This window comes from Labeo rohita, chromosome 7 (assembly GCF_022985175.1).
Source record: "Labeo rohita strain BAU-BD-2019 chromosome 7, IGBB_LRoh.1.0, whole genome shotgun sequence".
Classification (NCBI taxonomy): Eukaryota; Metazoa; Chordata; class Actinopteri; order Cypriniformes; family Cyprinidae; genus Labeo; species Labeo rohita.
This window is the reverse complement of record NC_066875.1, coordinates 6969752-6997603: the sequence shown is the minus strand read 5'-3', so window position 1 is coordinate 6997603 and position 27852 is coordinate 6969752. Positions and strand designations below refer to the sequence as shown.

The 27852-nt window shown below is 38.6% G+C and overlaps 1 protein-coding gene across 6 annotated transcripts in view; it reads left to right on the top strand.

Annotated features, from left to right (window-relative positions):
* The window catches only part of sbf2 (SET binding factor 2), a 169574-nt gene extending 151594 nt beyond the window's left edge, over positions 1-17980 (top strand). For all 6 annotated transcript variants that reach the window (XM_051114468.1, XM_051114466.1, XM_051114465.1 and 3 more), the window contains 12 exons: positions 2949-3127; positions 3764-3940; positions 4343-4444; positions 7860-8045; positions 9213-9339; positions 9692-9819; positions 10837-11061; positions 12586-12693; positions 13168-13358; positions 13435-13522; positions 13607-13738; positions 16667-17980. In XM_051114468.1, the coding sequence (XP_050970425.1) occupies positions 2949-3127; positions 3764-3940; positions 4343-4444; positions 7860-8045; positions 9213-9339; positions 9692-9819; positions 10837-11061; positions 12586-12693; positions 13168-13358; positions 13435-13522; positions 13607-13738; positions 16667-16765 (1742 nt within the window). In that variant the 3' untranslated portion in view covers positions 16766-17980. The remainder of the gene's footprint in view (positions 1-2948; positions 3128-3763; positions 3941-4342; positions 4445-7859; positions 8046-9212; positions 9340-9691; positions 9820-10836; positions 11062-12585; positions 12694-13167; positions 13359-13434; positions 13523-13606; positions 13739-16666) is intronic.
* Positions 17981-27852: the final 9872 nt, after the last annotated feature.

Genomic DNA, 27852 nt, shown 5'->3' with positions numbered 1-27852 from the left:
AGTGTGTTGTAGTAGCTGCTGACAGAGCACTGAATCATCACTGATGTACGGCAGCATTGACCCCGTTTACTAAGTGAGCTAATAGAGGTTATGCATGTGACGTCACCGTCAGCTGGAGTGGCTGCGGCTCCGCCCGCTGAGTCGCAAAAAGACTGAGTGGCAGCATTGGTTTCAACGCGAATGCTGCGACAGAGCACACGAAACACCTCTAGAACCAGAACGAGCTTTGCGAGATTTTACAAGTAACCTGAGATATATTTTTACCAGACTGCTGAAAGCTACTGAAAAGAGAAGCAAATTAATCGCTGCAATTCAAAGAAACAAATGGTCTCCAGGCAGCGAAACATTTGCACTTATCATTTCATGTTAATGTGTTGAATTGTGCAGTAAAATCCTATCCTATATATTGTATTGTAGTATATCGTATTTACAAGTCATCGACTAAATATTTACCATCTTAAGTTCTGCATAACTGGATGTTTTTAAATAAACACTGACTAAAACTATATACGTTTTTCAGCTGGACGATATGATGATATATATAACATTGATATAAGTGATCACCGGGGTTTAGATCAACCTATTTTATATTTACAAAATGAGTTCACAGGCAAATTTGCTTTATTTATTTTCCCCGGCGTCAAAATCAGACACGTGAATGTTAGAAAACACAATTTCTGGCTGCATCAATATGCATTGACCACTATATATTTTATTAAGTTGTTAGGAACATTATATCAAGTTCAGCAACCTTTAGTTTAAAGGGGTCATCAGATGCAAAGTTCGCCTTTATGTGTGTGTATGTACAAATACCCTATAATGCTAAAAATCCATGCAGTGGTTTTCAATTCATCTGTAAAAATAATATCCCCCTCTTCATATGGAGCCATTCTCAGATGCCTGTCGGTGTGACGTCACACCAACAGAGGCCGCTCCCACGATAGTTGATTGACATGAGCGTCTTACCTCAGACCCGCCTTACATCAGCTGTAACAGTCTGACCGCCATTGTTTCGATGCTGGAGCAGGGATGTAAGTTAGACAGGAATATCTCCGATTGAGCGATTGAGGTGTTGCTGAATGTAATAACAATATAGTGGTCGTCATTTACTCCTGACATCTGAGCCGCTGAAGATGCAGTGGATTACATTTGTTTGTGAAGGGAATGCGCCTCCCGATCTACATAAATGCATCTGTGTTTGCGCAAATCATTCGTGATCCAGCTTCACTTACAGCAGAAGTGAGTATAAGGGGTTTTTTTTTTTTTACGAATCTCTGCAATCACCTTTCCTAATAACATGCTAGTTAGCAAGTTTCGCGGCTAAAGTAAACAATCTCTCCGAGCACAGCTCATCACTCCACAGAGAGAAGAGAGGGGTGGGGCGAGCATAGCTCATTTGCATTTAAAGGAACAATCCCTCAGAATGGGATGATTTTTGCACAGCTCATTTTGACAAGGTAAAAAGGGTGTTTTTTACACAACCATTGAGGATTTTTAACCAAAGTAAATTTTAGACTTTCATTAAGACCCTAAAGAATTATATCAACTTGTGAAAAATGGGCATCCAATGACCCCTTTAAACTGATTATCATTTGTTTTACTCGCGTTTTCGCATCTTCCCTATTAAATCCATTCATGCTGAAGGCTCTTTTGCCGCTCAGTCCGGCTGAGGGGGTGTGTCCCCGCGGGAAGGTGGCATCAGTGCATATCCTCTATATTCACTTAATTTCAGTTTGTCAAAACTGAACACTCCAGGACAAATATTAGGAGATATCTGATATATGATAAAGTGCTTCCAAAGAAACATGGTAGTATGTTGCATACTTTTGAGATTACTATTACTTTGGGCATTGGCCAATATATATTCCTGGTCAAAACGTATGGAATAAATAAGATTTTCTGCATTTATTTGATCAAAAATACTGAAAAAACAGTGATACTGTGAAATATTGTTGCAGTTTAAAATGACATTTTTCTATTGTAATATGTTTTAAAATCCAATTTGTTCCTGTGATGAAAAAGCTGAATTTTTAGCATCATTATTCCAGTCTTCAGTGTCACACAATCCTTCAGAAATCATTCTGATATGCTGATTGATTATCAGTGTTGGAAACAGTTGTGATGCTTAATAATTTTTTGCAACCTGGGATACTTTTTTTCAGGATTCTTTGATGAATAAAAAGGTTAAAAGAACAGCATTTATTCAAAATAGAATTTTTGTCTAAGTCTGTACTATCACTTTTTATCAATTTGACACATCCTTACTGAATAAAAATAATAATTTCTTAGAAAGAAATAATTTCTTAGAAAGAATAATTTTTTAGAAAGAAAGAAAGAAAAAATGACTGACCCCAAACTTTGAACAGTGATGTATATTGTTACAAAAGATTTGTTTTAAATAATTCTGTTCTTTTTAATGTTTTATTCATCAAGGAATCCTAAAAAAAAAAGTATCACAGGTTCCAAAAAAATATTAAGCACAACTGCTTTCAACATTGATAATAAATCAGCATATTAGAATGGATCATGTGACACTGAAGACTGAAGTAATGATGCTGAAAATTCAGCTTTGCATCACTGGAATAAATTTAATTTTAAAGTATATTAAAATAGAAAAGCACTATTTTAAAAACTGTTTTTAATCAAATAATCAAAACGTAGCCTTGTTGACGTAACATTAAAAATCGTACCGATGCCAAACTTTTGAACGGCAGTGTCCTCTACCCCTTAAATGTTTAAGATGTTTAACACATATATGGCTAATTTGATTATGATTTTAAACTACCGATAAGTGTATAGTACTCTAAGCTCCTTTTAGCACATTTAGCACAGCTGAGTCTGTCCGTCCTTGATATATTAGTTACGTCGGTTTGTTTTTCCATAGTAATTTTTATAGTCCTGCCTAACCTGTGTTCACACACATCTGCTGTATCTCCTCTCTCTGAAAGGCGTGTGGGCCAGTCTGCGCTCCAGCAGCAGATTCATCCAGCATCCCGCTGCTGCCGACGTGGGCGCGCGATTGGCTGGCAAGGATCTGGCGCCCCCTACAGGCATAGAGAACCTCCAGGCCCAACTCCTCAAACATCAAGCCGCTCTCTACATCTTTGGCGAAAAGTCTCACCTCAGGGTAAAGATGGTACACTTACTATTCTTCTTCAAAAGAAGAAGCAGCTAAGGATTTGATGCTGACCTTCTTTTAAAAGAAGTGTTTATTTCTAAATAACCTTTTTTTCCATTTGAAATGTACCAGGTCATATCACCCTGATATACTTGGACAGTGTTCTCCCCTGTGCACAATAAATCTGTGACTAGATAAGGACCTCTTAATAATCGTTTAGGAAAGTTCTGATTTATCGACACAATTTGTCTGTTTTGGCTGAAATGATATTACATTTGGATGCCTGAAGGAACTTTGTGCTGCTTTTTACCTTGATCATAATGTGTTTCTTTAACATTCAGTGTAAAAAATGAAATTAATAGTTGGAGTAAATCAGCCCTATGGTTGACAGTTAAGTAAACTCAAAGTTATTTGGCTGGTCCTCCTTACTACAATAACTCTCTGTTTTGAGTTTTTGTTGTTGCCTGTGAAGTGGACATTTAATTTAATCCATATTAGTAAAATAGTGGGTCTAGAATAGAATAAAAACTTTTTTGAGATACAAATTTGTGACTGTTCTGAAAGCATGCAAAACGTCTACACAATGTTCTTCCCAGAGTCATAATCCATGAAATTAAACTAAACAAAATGTTTTCCATGTCTCAGGGCTTAAGACTAGACTCAGCACTGAACTGTGAACTGGTGCCAGTAGAGTTTGCAGACACAAGACAGGTGAAAGGCTCCTTCAAGAAGCTTCTGAGGGCATGTGCACCCAGTTCCATGTCCTCAGACACAGAAGACTCGTTCCTTAAGGCTCTAGAGGAGAGCGAATGGATGCTACAGGTTAGCGTGACCACTTAGCACATACTCCCTGTGCACCTTCCCCTTATTGTGACTCAAACTGGCCTATATCTTGAGAAAACCAGAAATAGGCTGGCCTGTGTGGCTGACCCTGTTAAAAAAAAAAAAAAAGTCTTTCCTTAAAACTAGTCACCCATGGGAAACTAAAACACAAAGATGGGAAAATTTCATGGCACAATTAAAGCAAAACAAAGCTGCTTACTACGCTAAAAGCCATGCACTCATAAACCCCTTTGGCCTTATGGTCCAGTGTGTCTCAGACACTAAAACAATATTATCTGTAAGGATCTCTGCCAAGACAGCTCTTAGTCAGCAATGTGTCTTACAATAAATGTACAGGAATTGCTAAAGTTAGGATGTGTTGTGTTTTGTGCTCTGTAACAGCTACACAAGCTGCTGCAGCTGGCTCTGGTTGTGGTGGAGTTGCTGGACAGCGGATCATCTGTACTAGTTAGTCTTGAGGACGGCTGGGACATTACCACTCAGGTGAGCGTCATCTTACACACGTGTGCTCAACAGGTTTCCTAACAGGATTTACCAATGCATCTTCCATCATATTTCACTGTTAAAAAAATATATCTGATTTTCCTGAGAAACAGAAACAAAAACAAGAAACAGCACGCCAAACTTTGTTGTTTGAACCAAAATTTAATATGTCAGTCTACTTAAACCAAACCAGCAAACAATGGCAGTGTCAACCTACAAATGCCAAATAGTTGTCTTTGCACATTTAAAGTTGGCTGGGAGAACACACAAATGTCTATTTTCAATTGAAACGTGAATTCAGTTATGCTGTTGCAGCAGAGACATTTTTGTTGTCACAGCTCACATTTTCCATGCCCATCAGTTAGCTGTCATTAGAAATAGAATTGTGTTCTCTGAGTGTCAAGTGAAGTTGTTAAATGTAGCCTGTGGTCAGAATCAGGCACGTGTCTAAACTGGACTCATTCCTTTTTGTTTCCCTGCTTCTTGACCATTCAGCCATTCTCTCTGTAGGCCTGCTCTGATGTACTCGTCTAAATAGGCTCCATATGTCTGGCTCTGTAGGAGAGAACAGAATCACATTGTTGTCACATGGCCATGCTTTCATTCTTGGAAGGTGTTGTGATATTGCTCCGATAATGCTTACTATAATTATATTTCTATAAGTCCTGGAAATAGTTTAGGTTGCTCCCAGCAGACTGATGGTTGGTGTGGAGTGGTTAATTAATGTTCTGCCCAAGCTGTCAAACTGTTGTCATCAAAAAAGAAATGCGAAAAAAAAGCAGATTTCAGATTTTGGCTAAAGAGTATGAAAGACCATAGAGGAATAGTTCACCCAAAAATAAAAATTTTGTCATTAATTACTCAGCCTCATGTTGTTCCAAACTCGCAAAATCTGTGTTCATCTTTGGAACACAGTTAAGATTTCTGATGAAATCTTTCTGACCCTGCATAGACAGCAATGGAACTACCAAGGCTCTGAAAGGACGTCAATAAAATAGTCCATGTGACATTAGTGGTTCAACTGCAATTTTCCGAAGCTACAAGAATACTTTTGGTGTGCAAAGAAAACCAAAGTAATGACTTTATTCAACAATTTCTTCTCTTCCATGTCAGGTCGTGTACCCTTGTTAATGTGCGGCGAGACTGACATTGAAGAAATTATTGAATAAAGTCTTTATTTGTTTTCTTTGCACACAGAAAGTATTATCTTAGCTTCTTAACATTGCGGTTGAACCACTGATGTCACATGGACTATTTTAGGGTATGTTCACACATCATGTTTGGTTCGATTAAAACAGGGGTCACCAGACCCGGTCCTGGAGGGCCGGTGTCCCTGCAGAGTTTAGCTCCAACCCTAATCAAACACACCTGAACCAGCTAATCAAGGTCTTACTAGGTATACCTGAAACTCAGGCAGGTGTGTTGAGGAAAGTTGGAGGTAAACTCTGCAGGACACCGGCCCTCCAGGAACAAGTTTGGTGACTCCTGGATTAAAACAAACTCTGGTGCGATTGCTCTGTTAGTGCGGTTCAATGCGGTTCAGTTGAGTGTGAGCGCTGCCATCCAAACCCAAACAAGCAGACTGAGACCGCTAAAAAGATGGGTCTCGGTCCGCTTCCAAAAGAACTCTGGTGTGGTTCGAATGAAATATGAATGCAACAAGGACCAAATACTTCTAAACGAACCCACAGGAAGTAATGACAAGATGTGACGTGATGCTGAATGAGTGATGTAACCAAAACAGAATGAGCGGAGTGCAGACATAGAGTAACAAGGAGGTAAAGTGCCTTTTATTAGCTCTTTGTGAGTTCGCAGGTGGTAAAAAAAATGAAATCATGTACACACAACATAGAGCATGCTTAGCGCAGCAGACGGCATTAGTTGTATTCGACTTTGGTGAATGGATACTTTGATGTCATACACCAATCGGTCTGCACAGCGCTGCTTTAAAGGGGTCATCGGATGCCCATTTTTCACAAGCTGATATCATTCTTTAGGGTCTTAATGAAAAGTCTATAACATACTTGGGTTAAAACTTCTGAATGGTAGTGTAAAACAACACCCTTTTACCTTGTCAAAAACAGCTCTACTCGCATCAAACCATTTCTGTGCATGTTTCTTTAAATGCTAATGAGCTCTGCTCCTCTCTTCCATGGGGTGACAGGTCATACTGTTTACTTTAGCCACATTTAGCCACGAAACTGGCTAAATAGCACATTATTAAGAAAGGCGAGTTGCAAAGATTCATAAAACAAACCCTATCCTCACTTTTTCTGTAGGTGAAGCTAGATAACGAATGATTCGCACAAACATAGATGCATTTAGGTAGATCGGGGTGCTTTCCCTTTAAAAACAAACATAATCCACTGCATCTTCAGCAGCTCAGTTGTCGAGAGTAAATGATGACTGCTATGTTCATTATTACATCCAATGACAGAACACCTCAATCGCTTAGGAGCTATTCATGTCTACTCCTGCTCCAGCGTCGAAACAACAGCGGACTGTTTACAGCTCACTCAGGGCGAGTCTAAGGTAAAACACTAGTGTCAATCAACTATCGTGAGAGGGGCCTGTGCAGAACTATGTATTTCTGCCAGGAATCTCAGAACGGCCTGGTTTAAGAAAGTGATATTATTATTGGGAAATTTTAAAAAAGTGGGTGGATTTGAATCATTATAGGGTCAAACACACCAAATATATCAGTTTCCATTTCGTGAACACATCCTTGATGTTCTTACTACGTTTCTGGGCCTTAAACATGATAGTGACATTGCTGTCTATGCAGGGTCAGAAAACTCTTGGATTTTAATCAAAAATATCTTAATTTGTGTTCCGAAGATGTACAAAGGTCTTACGGCAGAGGTGGGGAATGCTGATCCTGGAGGGCCGGTGTCCCTGCAGAGTTTAGCTCCAAGTCAGGGTCTTCAGGATACAGGTAGGTTTTTTTTTTTTTCAGGGTTGGAGCTAAACTCTGCAGGGACACCGGCCCTCCAGGATCAACATTCCGCACCCCTGTCTTATGGGTTTGGAACACTTGATGGTGAGTAATTAATGGCAGAATTTTCATTTTTGGTTGAACAATCTCTTAAAATACTCGTGACAAGCAGCATAGATGAGTCAGTCTCTATGAAATGACAAGAAAACATTTTTTCCCATCACGTTGTTTTGAAAGTTTAGTGTACAGAATATTGCACATGGTTGCCACATGGACTTCTGGGGGAAAAAAAATCCTGGGCGTTCTGATGGTAATTTTTTTTTTTTTTTTTTTTTTTTTTTAGATGTGAGTAACAGTCACACGCATTGGGTCAGTTCCAGTAGTGCCAGCATTTATTTAGACTGGGCACTTACCAAGCGTCAGCTACTGTTTGTACCTCATGGTTACGTTCCTCTCATTCCCTCTCTGTTGTTTCTGTAGGTGGTTTCCCTTGCGCAGGTGCTCAGTGATCCATTCTACAGGACCTTAGAGGGGTTTCAGGTGCTTTTGGAGAAAGAGTGGCTGTCTTTTGGCCACAAATTCAGCCAGCGTGGCAACCTGACCCCCAGCAGCCAGGGCAGTGGCTTCACTCCCATCTTCCTCCAGTTTCTTGACTGTGTCCACCAGGCAAGTTGGGTATATTCTTTGCTCAAGGCGATAATGACTGAAGATGAGATCTGGCTTCTCCAACCAGCAGTCCTCTGATGTTTTTCATTATCGGGGGGGGGGGGTTGGAATTGTACTGGTTAAAGATTTTGGCTGTAGCCAAGGCTGTAGGTTCAAACAACAAATGGAATGACTCACGATCCCCATGACCGTTGCGCATTTGAGCAAGACACCTTAACCCCAGGCTGCATCAAATGGGACTGTCCATGTTAATTTTGGAGAAGTGTCTGCTAAATAACAAATAAGCAATTGCTCCATCTTTTTTTTCACACACTGCCCAGAATCGCTTCATAACTCCTGATCTCTGTCTCACGCACCACCCCTCTCTTGTTCCCACAATGCTTAGTCCATGAGCTCACAGCATTCTTTCAGCGTCCAGCCAGAAGGAGGAGGACGAGAAAGACTCAGCTGTCAGAATGCATGCTCTAGCTTTCCTTTTGCAATCCCCATGGTGGCCAAGTAATTTAGACGGAGCTGCTCGTTCGCCACATCTATCTCCTTTGAAATGATCGTATACAGATGCCGTTTTAACCTGCCGCCAGCATTGTCCTTGCAGGAGCGTTTCGCCATCAGCCCCCAATGTCGGCACGTTTTGCCCAACCGGTAGAAAAGTGCAATTTTAGGGTTTCTGTTCAGTCTGTGCTGCTTTAAGTAAAAGGCAGAAAGAGTTTTTCCCCCTCCGGAGATCTCGTGCAACACTCCCAATGCGTTTACAGACATGTATTGTTTTTAGCCATATGTGATGAAATCAAGGCGTAGAGCATTTGAATGACCCAGCTGAGGTCCTCCAATGTCACAGACCTCAGAAATATAGTGAAAGCATCTGAAAATAGAAGTGTCTCATCTTAGAGGCAGCTGTTGTTTTTGCCAGGAAGTCCAGGTGGCCCCGAGTGTGAGAACTTTGCGAGCTCTTCTGTCTAGATCCTGTTGGCTGTACATTATCTCATTATGTCCCTCCTGCTGCTGTTATTTTTGTATTTTTTAAATTCCCTTCAACTAATCATTTCCTGGGCGTTTACTAATCATTGCAGTCTCGGTGGTGTCCTATTCATATTTGGTAAATCGCTGTGGCCGTGAAACGAGGCCAGAAAGCTTCTCCAGCGTGACGTATTGACTTTCTCATTCCAGGTTCATAACCAGTACCCCCTTGAGTTTGAGTTTAATCAATACTATCTGAAGTTTCTGGCATACCACTACGTCTCCAATCGCTTCAAAAACTTCCTTCTGGACTCGGACTACGAGCGCCTGGAGCACGGTGCGTATGCACGACTCCTCACGTCGTCCTTTAAGAAGAAACACACATTCCTCCACAATACAGCGTTTGTCTTTTTGTACTGGTGTAATTATATTATTGTGCAAATGTTTTTCAGCTGTGTTCTTCAGATAAACATGACTTTGAATGCCTGTATAGTGTTACGACGTACACGTGCAGTCTTGCTCAGAAAAGTTTTACCTACCTGTAGCAGCCTTGATGACCTTTGGAAGCGCTTCTTTTAAGTGCTGCTAGTCTTATCGGACTTAGCTTCTGATATTTAGTTTCACGCCTTATCGCATTACTCTGAGCATTGTGTGATTAACAAGTGCTTCTTTGTGCCTCCTCACCAAAGGCACATTGTTTGAAGACAAAGGAGAAAAGCAGTCCAAGAGAGGAATCTGCATCTGGGAGTCTATCAATCGAATGCACCGCAAGAGCCCTGTCTTCTTCAACTACCTGTACAGTCCCTCGGAGACAGAGGTAATGAGTCTATCTGGGTGTGCGCATAGGTACCAGACAGCTGTAATGACCTTTACCCTAGAGCACTCTGCTTTTGAGGTTATGTTGACTACCAGTGGACAAACATGTGGACGTCTTCTGCCAGATCGCATTCACAGCGAAGAATAGTTCCCCACAGTTGCAAAACAGTCTCTTTGACCCTATAAAGAAGTTTCGTTACATGTGAATCAGCTGATGACAGTCTATAAAAACAAAGCTAGAATGGGAAAGTGCCTTGTCCTCAAATGTGCAAATGAAAGTTGTTTGTAACATGGGTATCTTCTCACTGGCAGTCATCCCCTGACATGGTTTCAAAATGAGTGAATCAGTTCAGCGATAGTCACCCATAGCCCAACAAAAACATGTTTTATGCAGTTTAGTGAGAGCAAAGGGCCCTGTGGGCTGTTTTTTTTTCTTCCCCATTCCTGTTTTACAACCAAACACTGGAGAGAGGGTCACACGCTGTAATCTTGAGACTGTGAGATTTTAAGGTTGGGAAAGAACAAGCATCAAGCTGTAAATGTGTTAGACCTGAAATAATCTAGTCAAGAGAAAAAAATTACGCAAGTAAACACTCAAATCCGCGTTTTATGTTTTGCATACGTTTTCAGTCTTTAAAACATGCTTATGTTTATTTATATCTTACAAACTGTGCAGTAAAGGAGACTGAATATTTAATAAACATTTGCTAAACAGACTCTTTTGATAATAAATCAGCTTTTTTAAAAAAAAAATCTGACATGAAAGTACAAATAGCAGTTGTGCTTCCAGTAGCGCCGGCAACATTCATATAAACTGACCTTTCAGAATCTAAAATTGGATTGTATTCATTCTGTTTGACGAAAATGAGTGCATGTAAACATGCTTAATGGTAGAACAGTACCTTCATTGGGTAAGATTTTTAGAAAGAGGGAAGGTGACTCTTCAGTGGCTAATATTTATTTATAAAGTCAGAACTAATAAATCCAACAAGTAATGGCTTCTTTGTTTTCTCCTCAGGCCGTTTTGAAACCACTGATTTCGATTCCCAATCTGACGACATGGGAGTTCTACACAGGGGAGACGCTGTCCACAGGCCCCTCTTATGACTGGTGTATGCTGGCTGTGCGCTCACAGAGCACGGAAGAGTCAGACACCATCGCCACCACCAAGAGGAGGATCGTCTGGCCATGTTACAGCAGTGTCAGCCGTGCCCAGCCTGATGCCATCACCAAACTCTTGGCTGTGAGTCCATGTCTTTGTCCTTTTTTTTAGTTTCTAACCAAGTCATTTTCAGAGCCCAACAAGCAACCTTTCCTCCTGCAATCAAAGTAAAAATGTTGCATGAAGCAGTAAAATTAAAGACAATCAGACAAGTGAAGGGAAGCTTCAGTCAGAAGACTGACTAGTAGTTTTCTGTTTGCACCGCAGATGGAAAAAAAAATGAACTTGTATTTTTGCCATGCTTTTTATGGTTTTCCTTCTCGATTTGTCTAAAATTCAGTGTTTCTCAACTTCTCAAAGCACGATCTGTCTCTCCTCATCCATCACTCTTAAAAATAAAGAGTCCAACAGGGCTTTTTTCCACAATGATGCCACAGAAGAACCATTTTGGCTCTCCTAAAAAATCTTTCAGTGAACAGTTCTTGAAATAACTGTTTTTGCCTGTGTACAGAACATTTTAATCTTCGAAATAACCCTTTTTTCACTATAAAGAACCGTTTGAGCAACAGAAGGGTTACACAGATGTTAAAGGAGGCCTATTATGCAAAAAAACACTTTTAAAAGGTGTTTGAACAGTTAAAAATCCACCCACTAATTTTTTTATAATTCCAATAAATCATTAACAGTCTGTTAGAACAAGCAATTTCAGATTCTCTCTATGTACACGTCATCATAGGGAAAAAGTCCCACCCATTTGTGACAGTCTCAGCCCTATTATCATAAACGTAGCCCTGAGTGTGAAGCAGCGGTCTGCCATTACTGGATATATACAGTGTCAGCGCCAAAGAGGCATTACAAGTGTTGTGTCTTCTGATGCACCAACTAACATAAGACTCTCCATAGACTCCCTCCATCAGAGCTGCTAAGGACACTGTGGTAAATTTCATTATTGAAGGAAATGTCCTGAAAAAAATCGGTAACGTCCCTTATGTGTTTAGGGATCAATACCAAGTCCACCGCTTGAATTATTTGAGCTCATAATCACAAGTTTGTGATAGCATGCTTTGGCACCATAAGACCATGTCGTTATTTTTATCACGCCGTGCTCCCCATCTGTCTAATTCACGTGCATCTATTATGCATAGTACAATCGGATGACTTGTACTAATAGTGAAACGTTTATTTACAAAGGACAGCACCGGTATTGCCGGAGCATGAGCTCTTGAAGCTCCGCCCTCTTCTCTGGGAGCACCAGCTCTTTTGCATTTAAAGGGACAAACACAAAAATGGTGCGTTTTAGCTCATATCCTAAAAGAGGCCATTTTAACAAGCTATTAAAAAAATTATCTGTAGGATTTTTGAGCTAAAACTACACACATCAGAGACTTATTTTACATCTACTAAAAAGGGGCATAATAGGTCACCTTTAACAGTTGTTTGTGGAACCAATGCCAGTAAAAAATCTTTATGTTTAGGTGTGATGTTTGATGTCATCTGTGAATAGCAGGATTTAAAAAGTGCCGAAGCAGAACCCTAAGATTTCCTGGTTTGATCAAAGGCCCAACTAAGAGGCAAGGCCTTAAAAATGGATTTGTTTGTTTTCAGGAAATTGAGAGGCTGGAGGGAGAACTGGGACAGCCGTCTGAGCCCTGGCACACCACGCTGGAGAAGGTGCGAGACAGCATCCAAGAAGACCTCAAACAAGAGGGCAATGTGAGTGCTGCTTCTGTTTCCACCTATTTTAATTTGCTTTGCTTACAAATGTAGCTTCAACTGGCTTTTCTTACTTACCTGTTTTGTTTTCCAAATTGTATATTGTAAATGTGTACACAGTTTTAGGCCTGTTTGACTTTACACACCAGGGTTGGAAATTAGGGCTTGTGGCAAAAATGGCACTAAAATGAACGAAAACACCCCTTAGATTCAGGACAAAGTGGCACAAATAAACAATATATTACGGTTGTCGCAATTGAAATGAAATGTGAAAATGAATGAAAAGTGTCATTTTGTGGAATTACTTGCTTTTAACCTCTGTTTTGTGCCGCGTTGAGCCTTACAACCAATAAAACGCTTTTCTGTTGAACTTGGGAATGCACTGGCCAGTCAGAGGCACTTAGTTAGCGCTAAAAAAACACTGTCTTCTCCAGATATACTGACCACATCTCTTGTTCATTTAATCTCATATAGCTGCACAAGCAGTCAGTGTCCATCTCTGGTTTGGTCCCCACCTCCAACATACAGGCCTATCAGCGACACTCCATGTTACATCTACCTGACAGCGGCCTCGGAGAGGACAGCAGCCCCACTGCAGTCAATGGGGTTAATCGCAGAGCAGCCACGCTGTACAATCAGTTTACTCCAAAGAATGAAGACAATAGGTAACAATGACAAACAACACATCAATCTAACTTTGTCGACAAAGCAAACAAGTCATAATTTCTTTGTTTCATACAGATCATTTGAGGGAATCCTGTACAAGCGAGGGGCATTACTTAAAGCTTGGAAAGCTAGGTGGTTTGTTCTGGACATAACAAAACATCAGGTGAGTGCTTCATTACATGTTTGTATTTTGGTCTTTACGTTCATTCATTCATTTACTTGTCATGCATTTTGACTCTTTCTATAGCTGAGGTATTACGAGACAGATGAGGACACAAGCTGTCGTGGCTTCATTGACCTGGCTGAAGTGGAATCTGTCCTGATCGCCACACCAACTATAGGAGCCCCCAAACACATCAGTGAAAAGGCTTTCTTTGATGTAAGTATTCCAGCCAGTTATTGAAACACTACAGGTCTTTACCAAAGACCTTTAGTCTTATGTTGCCAGACCTTCAGATTGACAGCAGAAGGTCTTGTCTTCCTTGTAAATATATATTTTTTCGATTTTATTAAAACGTTTTCAGAATAACAATTACAATTTTAACAATATTCCAAGTGTGATTTATGAGATTTGTATTTTAAATCTAATTTTCTTTGTAAAAAGCAAAAAGTTGATCATACTGATTTCAAACTTAAGGATTCATTAGTTTGAATATACACTGAACCAAACACTATCATAACATCTTAGTTGATAATTCAGTATAGTTTATTTTTGACAAAAATCCCATGTTTCACTTGTGACAGCACATTTTTGGTAGTGACAGCAATGTTTTGGTAGCAACTACATCACATTACAGAATATTAACCCACATACTAAAATACTACTAAAACTTACCAAAATACAAAAAATTTGCATAAAGTAGTGACAATTACATGGGATAACACCCAAAAAAACAAAGATGTCACTACCGAAACGGTCGTGACTCTTTCAGTAGTGACAATTTTAGATACTTTTGAACTTAGCTCAAAGATGCTAATCAGCACATGGTTAGCTAGCACAGTTCTGAACAGGTGTACACGTATAAAAACTAAATGCTGTGGAATCATTCCCAAAAAGTTTTTAATTATAGAAAAATTGTGACATTTCTTAAAGTTACACACAGATTTTTTTTTTCTACTTTTGAACACATTTACCTCAAAATTATGGGGTCTATCTACTCATCATGTAGCTATGAGAGAGAGTGACACATGAATGTTTCCTGATCATAAATGTAGGAGTTTAGTTAAAATCGGCCTCAGCCAATGGACTAAAACATACACTGTTTCGGTACTGACATAATGTTAAGTCAATGTCCCAACAGTTATAGACAACTGTGCAACCAATAAATCATTCATTCAGGAGCGTTGTGCAAGTTTACTGCAACAATGGCAAAAATTCAGAAACTCCTGTAGAATTCAACTAATCAGGTGATGACTTCAAAACTCCTGAAGACTTTACCATTTTGTGTGCCCTTATGCATCAGACGTTTTGCCAGTGGTTTGTGGCCGTGACATCTGAGGCTGAGACTAAGATACTTCAAGACAGTGCCCACCCATATTACTCTAAGTGGGAGGAAGTGCAATACAAAATATGGTGGAATAAGTCCCACTTTCTAATAACACTTGTTTAGGACTACACATGCACACTGGCTGGTCCAGCCTGAATTATAAGCTTTTGTTAATGCTGTTTGAGCACAAGAAACAACATTTATGGGATAGTCCATGTCAGATTTTGTTGCTGGTTTGAAATGTGTTGTTTATGTGCAAGCATGGCAAGCAGGTTTTGAGATTTAAGGATTTCCCCATTCAAATAGATAGGATATGGCCTTGGATGCCTGAAATAGCTGCCTGGAGGCGTTGTAAACATGGTCAGCGAGTAAACAGACTTTGTTTGAAAGGGAATTTGCTGTACTCCCTCAACCGTGACTATACTAACAATATAGCACAAGGCTGTTGTACCTATAACCTGTCCTTAAAGGAGAAGTTCACTTCCAGAACAAAAATTTACAGACAATTGACTCACCCTCTTGTCATCCACCCTCATGTCTTTCTTTATTCAGTCATAAAGAAATAGTTTTTTTGAGGAAAACATTTTAGGATTTCTCTGCATATAGTGGACTTCAATGGTGCCCCCCGAATTTGAACTTCCAAAATGCAGCTTCAAAGGGCTCTAAATGATCCCTTGAGAAATAAGGGTCTTATCTAGCAAAACGATCAGTTATTTTCTAAAAAAAAAAAAAAAAAAAAAACAGTGACAATTTATATACTTTTTAACCTCAAATGCTCATCTTGTCTAGCTGTGCGTGAACTCTGTGTATTCCGGTTCAAGACAGTTAGGGTATAGGGCTGTAGCTCTCAATTAATGCATTTATTTGCCAAATTACATTCAAAATGCAAATACAAATATATCAATAAAAAAATATATATATATATTCAAGAATATTGAGGCATTTAGATGTAGGCCTATTTACACACTATTTAATTCAGCTCAGAGGGTCATGAATGCGTTTAACTTGCGGTTACAAATGCATAATATTTTATTTTAAATAAAACATTGTATACTGAAATGTACATGTATTTTTAAAATGAAGATAGTTTAAATGTGAAATCAAAACCACCAGTAGGCAGCAGCAAGTCACTGTTAAGTAAGTGAGTCATTGCAATTGAACTGAATCCTTTAACGGGTGATTCATTCAAGAACGAAACACCTCATGTTGCTCAAAGATGCAAAAGTCTTTCACAAAACATAGCTAACTTAGGGACATCATAACTAATCACCATTAATTTGCGGTCTTAAACATGTCCAGCGTTTATCGGTTTGTGCATCAGTAATAATGGTCCGTGGGGAAACACAGTGTTCCGTGTGGAGTTACAATAAATGGACTAAACGAAGCCTCAAGGCAAATAACTTGCCTCGATTATTTTTTTAACTCATGGAATCGTTTCAGCCCTATTAGGGTATGTTGAAAAACTCCCAATTCATTTTCTCCTCCAACTTTAAAATCATCCTACATCGCTGCAGAAGTACCGACCCAGTGTTTACAAAGTGAACATGCAAAGAAGATCAGACACCCTTTACATAAAAAGGTAAAACAGTGATGTAGAGCGATTTTGAAGCTGGAGAAGAAAATGAGATGAGAAACTGTCATGAGCCAGAATACACAGAGTTCAAGATGAGCATTTGAGGTTAAAAAGTATATAAATTGGATATAAATAGGATTTATTTGAAACTGTATCATTATAAGTTTTTACTATAACTTTTGATGAATTAAATGCATCCTTGCTTAAAAAAAGTACATAAAATCTCTCTTTTTCTTTGTCCCCACAGCTGAAGACCACTAAACGGGTGTACAACTTCTGTGCAGCAGATGCTCAGAATGCCCAGCTCTGGATTGATAAGATCCAGAGCTGCATCTCAGATGCATGAAGCCTTTTTCTTCAACATGACTCATCAGCACCACCTCTCACTGCAGGGAGACTCACTGTGCAATTAGTAGGACCGTAGTAAAACCTTCAGTGCCTGTCAAAAATCCAAAAGACTCCTGAGAAACACTGCACCTGAGCAGTGATGTACAAAAACACTGCCCTATTCGCTAGTCTGTGGAGCTGCATCCCCCACTACCTGCGCTCAAAAACTTGATCCTGAGCTTCTGTTCAGGTGACTGGTGAAAAAGATGCAATGCACTACCCTTGACTGACATTCGCTGAACAAACTGCTACATGCAACTAAGACAAAGCAATAGCACTAATCTTAAACTCGGGGGTCAATATAGTAGTGACGAGAGGTGTGTTCTGCAATAAAAAACAAAAATACTGTTGCTGCTGTTAAAATGCAAAACAACCACCAAAATCTGACAACTGTTTAGAAAGATGCACAATGTGTAAAAGGCGAACGATTTGCACTTAATGATATGCACTCCGTACAAAACAGATTTTTAATGACTAGAACAACTAGGCTAAAGGCATTATGTTTTAACTGCATATAAAAGCTTGGAACAGACAACATTATGCTCTAGTGTGCAAAGTATTTTTATATATATTTGCAAAAAAGTTTTCTTTTTTTTTTTCAGTATGAATGTTATACTCATGCATAACAAGAGTTGTTGTTCTGTAAATTATTTTTCAAACATTAAAAGTGTCACCTGTGTGTTTTTGTTCAATGGAGAGTCTTATGTACAGATATTACAATTCCAGCTTTTTATATTCTGCTGACTATGCTGTTAAATATGTTTTTCTAACCTTTTAGTCTAACTTGAAATAAACACTCATATTTATACTTAATTACAGACAATTTACGGACCAAGAAAAGCACTTCTTGCCTGAGATGGTTATAAATAAGCCGTTTTGTTCGAAATGAAGGGAAGAACACTATATTTCTCCATTCTCTGTGAGGTTACATGTGATGTTGATGGCTTTTCGAGACACTATGGTTTTATCCATTTGTTTTGGTAGCGTATCTGTAAAGTTTTAAGAAACATTAAAAAATATCAGACCACATGTCTGTTACTGAACCTAAAATGACGTTACTGTATGTACAATACCTTGTGGTGCCACTAATGTTTCTGGTTTGTTTACTGTTTTTGGTTATGTTACATTTTGGGTTTTGCTTTTATTTGAAATAAATCTAGACAAGTTGAATTACTTTTTGTGACTACGTGATTTCCTAAATTTTGCATGAACAACAAGACCTAGAAAGTATGCTTTCAAAGGTTTAAGAATGCAAAAGCTACATTTCACAGAATTGTAATGTGTGAAAATCAAAACAACATTTTTACTGGACACGAGGCAACGTGAACCATTTCAGCAATATCAGGTTTTAAATTGTGTCAGAAGAAAATTATATTGTTTCATAAACATTACGATTTTGAAACAGCATACATTTACAACCATCTGTAAATGACACAGCAGACTTGACAGGCATAGAAAGTATGCTTTGCAGTCTTTCCCACAGAAAACAATACAATACTTTGGACACTGCATGTGGCAAGAGCATTGTGAAACTATTAAAATAAACATTTTCAATTGTACTCTAGTTTTGCATTCTATTCCATTATTTTGGAGTGAAACAAAGTCTATTCATACAGACTGACAATATAGATGCATCAATAGTGGGCAAGTGTCTGTTCCATTTACTAGCCAAACCTCCTCTTATTGTATTCTTAGCACTGCCATAAGAAGCTCTGTAATGGCCATTAGAGTAAACTGTTTTTTTTCTTCAGGTCAACAGCTGTCATGGCAGTGCAGCAGTTCAATCAAAACAGCACATGCTCCCCAACTGCCAGTATGCTTTTGGTTAACTACCTTAATAACACCACCTTACACACAGCACTGACACGTGGAAGTAACTCTATCAGCCCCTTGAGTACTGTGGATTGTCACAGCCACCGTTATGCAAGAAGTGCCATGAGACAGGACAGCACGTGATGTGCTGACTAAACTGCGGGTTTGATCTGGCTTGCCCTGACGTACCAAAATCTAATTTTGGTGTAGTTTGTCAAAATCATTTTACATCCAGGACCCCATATATAGACTTGAAACTAGAAGTCATAAATGTAGCTCCTCTGCAGATATTTCAGCACTGTTGCTCTCATTAGCAATCGTCATCAAGCAAAGATCAGCACCAGGAAATGCTGTATAATCCTCATGCAAGTTGCATACGCATCTAGATCCATGAGTCCAACCTAAAGCTTCTGATGAAAGATATCTACTAGTGTTTAGGGTGCGACACTGAAGTCAGCATGAAAAAACTTTTTTGACCGTGTAATGTTTAATCAAAATGTTATAACTGGATCGTCCTATAAAATGACAGACTTCTGTTGTGACGTGTCCAGTACTTCTCGATTTGGTCCACATAAACCCGCTTCTGCAAGCTCATGTTCACCTGCCTCCGCTTTAAGCACAATGCCCACATCTCAAAATTCAATAAACAACTGAAGCACTTTAGTCCATTACAATCCATTACACTCAGATGTACGTCACAATATGGAAGAAAGAATTTGTCGCTACTTCCATTTCTTTGTGATTTTACATTCACAACCATAAGTGATACCTTAAAAGATCAGTTTGCCAGTTTTCAACAAGCTTTGTATTGTTACAGTGTCTACAGTATACAGTGCCTTGCGAAAGTATTCTATCCTCTTCATTCTTTTTATGTTGCTTTATGTTAAAGGGGTCATCGGATGCTGGAAGTTCACTTTTACATGCTGTTTGAACATTAATGTGTGTTGGCAGTATATGTACAAATCTACCCTATAATTATAAAAATCCATGCAGTGGTTTTTAATTAATCTGTAAAAATAATATTCCCTTTTTCAAATCGAGCCATTCTCAGATGCCTGTCGGTGTGGCGTAAAACCCACAGAGGCCGCTCCCACGGTAGTTGATTGACATGAGCGTCTTACCTCAGATCAGCTATAACAGTCCGCCCTCTTTGTTTCAGTGCCAGAGCAGTGATGTAAGTTAGACAAGAATATCTCTGATTGAGCGATTAAGGTGTTGTGTTGCTGGATGTAATAATGAATATAGTGGTCGTCATTTACTCCCGACATCTGAGCTGGTGAAGATGCAGTAGATTACGTTTGTTTGTAAAGGGAATGCACCTCCCGATCTACATATAATCGTCTATGTTCACGCGAATCATTCATGATCCAGCATCACCTACAGCAGAAGTGAGTATAGGGTTTTTTTATGAATCTTTGCAATCACCTTTCCTAATAATGTGTTCCTAGTTAGCAAGTTTAGCGACTAAAGTAAACAGGCTCGTCTCTCCACAGAGAGAAAAGAGGGGCGGGGCGAGCAGAGCTCATTTGCATTTAAAGCAGCCTCGACCAGAATGAGATGATTTTTGCAGAGCTCGTTTGTGGCAAGGTAAAAAAGGTGTTGTTTTACAAAACCATTGAGAATTTTTAACCAAAGTATATTATAGACTTTTCATTAAGACCCTAAAGAATCATATCCGCTTGTGGAAAATGGGCATCCGATGACCCCTTTAAGCTGCTTTAAAAGCATAAAACAGACTTGTAACAATTTACTAGAAATAATGATTCCATTGCATAAGTATTCACACCCTTTTCTAAAAACACTTGAAATTTAAGAGCATTCATATCGCTTGTAGATATTACAACACTTTGAATGGAGTTAACCTGCGGCAAATCCAAATGAATGGGTATGATCTGGAAAGACTGGTGACCGAAAGGGTGATGGTCACTCTAGTTCCATCATCATAAGCTCCATGATCATATATGCAGATGGGAGAAACTTACAGAAGGACAAACATCACTGCAACACTCCACCAGTCTAGTCTTTATGGCAGTGTGGCCAAACTCAATCCTCTCCTCAGTGAAGATGCATGAAAACCAACTTGGAATTTGCAACAAAGCACCTTAAGAACTCTCAAAACTGCTGATGAACCTTCAAAAAATTCATCATGTTTGGAGGAAACCAGGCACTGCTCATTACCTGCACAGTACCATTCCAAAAGTAAAGTATGGAGGTATCAGCCTCATGCTGTGGGGCTGTTTTTCAGCGGCGGGCACTGAGGGACTCGTCAGAGTAGAAGGAAGGCTCAACGCAGTTAAATATAGAAATAGCCTTAATGAAAACCTAGTACAGAGCATTCAGAACCTCAGACTGGGCAAAAGGTTCACCTTCCAATAGGACAGTGACTCTAAGCACACAACAAGAGTAGCTTCACAACTCTGTGAATGTCCTTGGATGGCCCAGCCACAGCCTGGGATTGAACCCAAACATTTCTGGAGAAACCCCTATCCAAGCTGGCAGAGCTTGAGAGGTAAAGAGGTGAGGCGAAAAATGGCAGATAACTGCCAAATGCAGATGAGCAAAGCTTGTCGCATCATAACCAAAAAGATTTGAGGCTGTAAAGGTGCTTCAAGTAAGTACTGAGTTAAGGGTATGAATACTTATGCAATGTACTTATTACAGTTTTTTAATTTTAATATATTTGCAAAGTTATCACAGATCTGTTATTTTGGTGTATGGAGCGTAGACTGGTGCGAAAAATGTTATTTAAAGCAGTTTAAAGAAGGGGTTTGAATACTTTCAGAAGGCACTGTATGTAAATAAACAATGTATACTCTTTCTCCATGTCTTTCTCTTATGTTATTTGTCAGCAAAAGTCAGCCAAATGATGAAAAACAATTTCGTGTCATGTGGCAGAGATTTGACATCAAAATTCTGCTTTTCCTGGTTAGCTTTCTGTATGAAGTGCTCAAATTTGAAATTTGAAGCTTAGCTATCAAGCTACTGTGTCAATATGAAGATGTATAGCAATAAAGCTATATAATTCGTACAAACATTTCCTTGGTTTGTTTTGGATATGTGGAAGACTACATAAGGAATATAGCATTTATGCCCTACAGTTTTACACTAAAAACACAGTATTTTAAAGTAAATTCTATTCATCAAAATGAATACCTGTGATTCTAATCAAGGTAAATAATTAAGAATTATGATTTTTGTCAGTTCCACTGTACATCAGAGGGTAAAAAAAAATTCTTATTAAAAAACAAGATCAAATTCTGTGTGCATCATACTTACGTTCTTATTGAATCAAATGAGACAAATTACATAATTTTAAGAACAATTTGCGCAGAAATTCATTCTGCTCATGTTTCACTGATAAGGCCAAACGGACATCCCAGAAGAGACCAGCGCTCTCCAAAAAACACCACTTTTAATCATTAATAAACCATCGCTACTCAATAGAAGATCTGTGCGAAACTAATTCAGCACATCCCTAACTTTGAAATAAATTCAAAGTTTTTGTTCCACGGAACAGATGTTACAGTAAAGGAACGCTAAATGTCGGCAACTGCTTCTCTCTTCAGACCTCAATAGACAAATATGTCACTGTAGAGGCCAGGACAGTCCAAGTTTGTCATCAGTTGGCTATGCCTTCAGCATGTCAGCTTGTATAATTTGATACACTTCGTGATTCAGCCAATTCATATGTAATATGTGCCTTCATTGAAGAAAAACAGGGAAACAACAAGTCTCGCCTTTCTTCCGGCGTTCTCAGCAGGATCTCTCACTTAATGAACAGTAAGATGAAACGTCTACAAATCATCTAACGGGTCGCATCTAACCATCACGGCCAAGTGGTCTCATTTGCAGTAATGGCGCCTTAGAGGCGAGACACTGCAGCGCCTCTCCGCTCCGAGAAAAAAGCTGATGTGACTGAGGTTTGCGAGAGCGTTGGGGACGTGCATGATGCGGGCTAGTTGTTCCCTGCTGACTTATATTGAGAGCAGGTGTCGGCCTGGCAAAACATCTGGACTGGGGCTCTCTCACAATTCCCTCCAAATTTAGATGCCTCCTGGAGTGGAGGATTAGAGAGGGAAGCAGCGGAAGAGGGAATCCCTCCAGAATCCTTGGAATGGGACAAATGGGATGCTCTGGAGAAATTGCGGTTAACTGGTCGTCACAGGAGACTTATGAATCTGTTGGATGTTTCGATGACAACTCATAACCGTTCTTCTTCAGAAATGGTTTAAATGTGACCTCTTTCCATGCGGATTTAGAATTGCGGGCTTGTATAAATATTAACCATTCTTTTCAATAAATCAGATCAACATTTTATTTCAAGGATTACACATTAAACTGTTTACTCGGATGTTTTATGTAGATTTAACGGAAGTGGCCATTGTTTATTCCGGGCACTAATACTGGCTGGTCGTAGTTAAACTTGAATTTGAGAGCGAATCCGACTGTCTGACATACTTTGCATTCTCGTTGGCAGCCGCCACACATGGCAGATGTTCTTGTCTAAACACTGAAGTGCTTGACTGCTTACAAATCAGCAATGTGAACAATGCAAGTGTGACAAAAGCATGCAGAATGGGGATTACATGTAGGCCGTATGCAGGTGGCACTGGTGTACAGAACACACCTGTCCCAAAGATAGGTCACGTCATTCCACTTCCTGTTCCCAAAAAAGAATCAACAGCGCACTACACGCTCGATGCCGTCATGTTAGCACCCTGTCTAACTAGCTGGCAGCTAGATGTGGTTTGGTAACGCTGGCTTAGGGAGCGCTGCAGTGATGATGTATTTTTGTAGGCCAACCCTGAAGTTAGGCTTAACTTGGTTCCCTCGACAAAAACCCAGTAGGATTTTTTTTCACTGGTTTTGGATTATTGCAGAAAATAAACTCTGTGATCAACAAAAGTGATTTTTACACATTTCGTTCATCAAGATTATCTTCACAAATTAACACAACTTTTACGAACTCTTTCTGTTTTTATCTGAAAGACATTTTTCCTGAAAATTTGATTTAGAATAGATAGCAAGAGCTCAGTTATAACACAATGAGGCTGTGAAAGCTGACTAGTAAGTAAATGACTTCACCTGGTCAGCATGATGACATTTATTGTCCCACATTGCCCCTATTTAGCCACTTGCCAGCAAATGTTACATTTTAAAATCAATTTTACTTTTTTACTTTACTTTTTTCTTTAACCCTCCGGGTCTGAGGGGGTTTGGGGCCCTGGAGAAGTTTTGACATGCCCTGATATTTGTGTTTTTTTCAGTGTTATAAAAACATATTAATGGATGAAGTCTGATTACACTGTATTCAGGACAAACTGGGCTACAATAATATGTAACCCTTTACCACAATACCAGTCCTAAGTAGCACAGGTATATTTGTAGCAATAGCCAACAATACATTGTATTGGTCAAAATTCTACATTTTTCTTTTATGCCAAAAATCATTAGGATGTTATGTATTGCTAAGAACTTCATTTGGACAACTTTACAGGCAGAGATTTTCTCAATATTTAGATTTTTTTGCACCCTCAGATTCCAGATATTCAAATAGCTGTATCTCGGCCTATCCTAACAAACCATACATCAATGGAAAACTTATTTATTCATCTTTCAGATGATGTACAAAACTCAATTTTGAAAAATTGACCCTTATGAATGGTTTTGTGGTCCCTGGTCACATATGTGAGCAGCATGAATGTACATGTTTGTGTTTTTGAGAAAACAACGTTTATGCGTGGTTCACGAAAAAATACAATTTTTTACTGAGGTCACCAAAATAATACCACAAAACACATACAGAACATTTGTTCACAAGTTTTTGGAAAACTGGATGTAGTAGACTCTAGTTTTGCTACAAAATGATGTCACCCTGCTTACTCATTTACAGAAAATAATATACTGATTTAACTTTTGAAAGACATGTTTTGTGTTTGAAAGGCCATATGTGAGGGAGTGACAATAACCATGAATATTTAGTGATTCACACCTGAGAGACAAAGAGCCTCTCATAATGAGCCATCAGTCAGTAATGTGTTTGTGAGGCAGGTAACAAAGAATGTGAGAAGAGTAAAATAATAGGGGCTTTGATCATTTGTATTTTATTTACAACACAGTATAATCAAAATATACACAGGGAAAGTCAAGGAAACATGATTGAACATTTTGTGGCAAGCATATTTAGACTCTAACATTCAGTGTAAACACTGAATCATTTTTATATCTTGTGGTTTTATATTTTATAGAACATTAAAAAACATCCTGGCATTGTGAGATATTTAGATGCAATAAAATGACATTTCAAAATGTTTCACTTGATTTCATACATGTAGTCAGGAATTATCGTTTGGGAAAAAACTAGTTAAATGTGTACAAGTTACATCACAATAACACAATAACAACTAACGCAAGTAGTCTTACTCATCAAAATGATATGCTGCACTGTATCAAGCCGCGCATCGTATCGCTCTCTAATTCTGAGGTAAATTCTGACAGCATGTCTTCTGCCAGAAACGAAAAGTAGCCGAGATGAACTTGACTCTTTATGTTTGTTTACGGAGGTGATGTGAGCATTTAGACATTTCAAGCTTAGATATGTAGATAGAAATAGAGATATATTTATCATGTCTGTGAGGCAAGAATTCACTGAGATCCAGGTTGTTTTATTTACGTGTCTGTGATGAAACTTGACAGATGGCAGAGAGAGCACCCTATTTATTTTCATTATTTCACAAAAGCACATTGTTTTGTTGTTATTATGACTATACACAAATAAAAGTTTCAAACGATACCTTATTCTTATCTGTACGAGCACAAATGATTGTATTTTTGTATGAGTATTTTTAGTCCTTTTTGCGGTTATTAAGAAAAAAAAAGACAGTACGGTGCGGTCTTCGACCCAGAGGGTTAAAGGAATCATAAGTTTACTGATGTATTTTATGTTGTAAATAAAACATTAATATATTTACCTTACTCTACCAAAAACCCATTCAAAAATTGACTTCAGGACGATGCAACTGGAAATGCTAAAATGCCAAATCTTTTTTGAGTTTTGGCCTACAAAAATGCGTCATCACTGCAGCAACATAAACTTTACTGCTATAGTTACAGGAATGACATAATATTAGTTTTAATCTGTGCATGCCTTACAAGAAAGGCATTAGCAAAAAAGAAAAAAACAAAACATTATGTTCTTCATCAAGGATATTGGGTAATGCTTAATCATACCTTTGATTGTGCCACACCAACTAAACTAGAAAAGCTTGTAATAACCAAAGTTGGGAAACGATAAATTCATTTGAAAGGGCCTTAATAGAGTCCCAAAATGGGGTTAATTTGCAATACTGTGGAAGAGCTATTCCCTCTGTGAGAGGCAGTTAGAGCAGACACACTTTTGGATTCCACTTAGTGTCATTCATCTGTGAAGCCCATGTGTTGATATCATTTAGCCAGCAAGACTGTGGACTGTAACATCTACCACCCACCCAGACCATGATGAGCACTAAACAATGAAGTCATCAAGAAAACATCCAAAAAAAAAAACATCCATTTGCCTGAAGATATGTTCATGAATAGGGTTGGGTATCAAGAACCGGTTCCATTTCAGGGCTAGTTCCAAATTTCCAAAAACGTGCATTTCGATTCCTGTTTGACTTTTTTTTTTTTTTTGGAACCTTATTGCAATCAATAGTAGGAATTGTTACAAATCGGAAACTGAAAAATAAGCAAAAAAGCAGGAAATAATCAAAATCGGAATCAGAATCAATAAAATTCAAACAATACCCAATCTTGTTCATGAATCTACTTTGCATGATACAAAAATAAATCAAAGTGTGCTTTCAAAACCCAACATGTGAGGTAATTTCACACGTGTCTGTCAGTTTATCTGTGTGCTTCCAATTACAGTGATGGCTTCTATTAGTCATCACGTTTCTGAGGAGAAAAACAAAAAGACAGTTTATGGAAAACTTAAGCACCACCAGGACAAAGCTATCAGATTCATTCATCTGTTATTGAGTAAGACGAGGCCTAGAGGTATATCATTTGAATGACAGCCAGTCATGCAAACAAACAAGCCCTTTAAAGGAACTATTGCCGCAATGTTTTCTGATGCCCTTGGAGAACAAGTACTTGAATGAGTTTTAGTTTGTTTCGTGCATAAAGTGACAAAATAAATAGGCTTCTTCAAAATTTAGGACATTTCTTTTGTTCTTGACATCCAAGGTGTCCAAACAATGGACCTCATTCACTAAGTATGCATAGAAGAAAAAAAAAATCATATTCTGGGTGGCCTTTTAATAATGGTAAGACATTTTATACATATATATTTCATCGTAAATATAGTTATTCATATACATTAAAGTAGTAACCTTGAGCTGCAAGGTTTCTCTGATAACACCACAGGTGTGTGTTTGTACAGCTGGTTAATTAGAGGTGTGTAATCTGGCTCTGTATAAAAGAAGTTTACTGTGTATGACAGTGACACCTGGCATTGCTTAAGGATCTTGCTGCATGTCTTTAGGGTGTGTCATTGGTTTGCTGAGAGTGACGAAAGGCTATAAAGAAAAAGATTGTTAGGAGGTTAAGAAATAACTCATGTGCTTACACATGCAGATGGAATTTTTTATAAGAAGTTCTTGTCCATACAAATACAAAATAATCCATCCAACTACTAGTGAATAAGACCCACTGTATATTGCTGCAAATTCATCTGTCACTTTAAGCAGCCAAATTAGACAGATGCCAGCATGGACAGGTTGTGTGACATGCCTCCATCTGCGAAAATTATTAACTATTTTGGTAAAACAATACGACCCAGAGTTCCAACTATGGCACACCTCCAAGAGTTCAAATGTTTTTGGAGGGAAGCATAAAACTGTAGGTGTATCTGCTGCTGAATGACAACACAGGTAACTGACCAAACACAAAATATATTTCTTTATGTATGCAGTTATGCAGAAAATGTTATACATTAACATATATCTGGATAATAGCAGAAATTGATATATATGCCATTGTACAGAATTGGTGCAAAGTTGGAAACATTTACAAAAAAAAAATGTCTTTTTCCACAAATTTTGTACAGTATGTATGCAAATTGAATAATATTCAAGGTACACATTTCTCGTAATTGTGCAGTTAATTCTCATACTGTATTTTCAGAAAGTTTTGGAATATTTTTCCTCTCCCCAAATTTGTCACTATCGAAACAGTAATATATAATTTAATAAG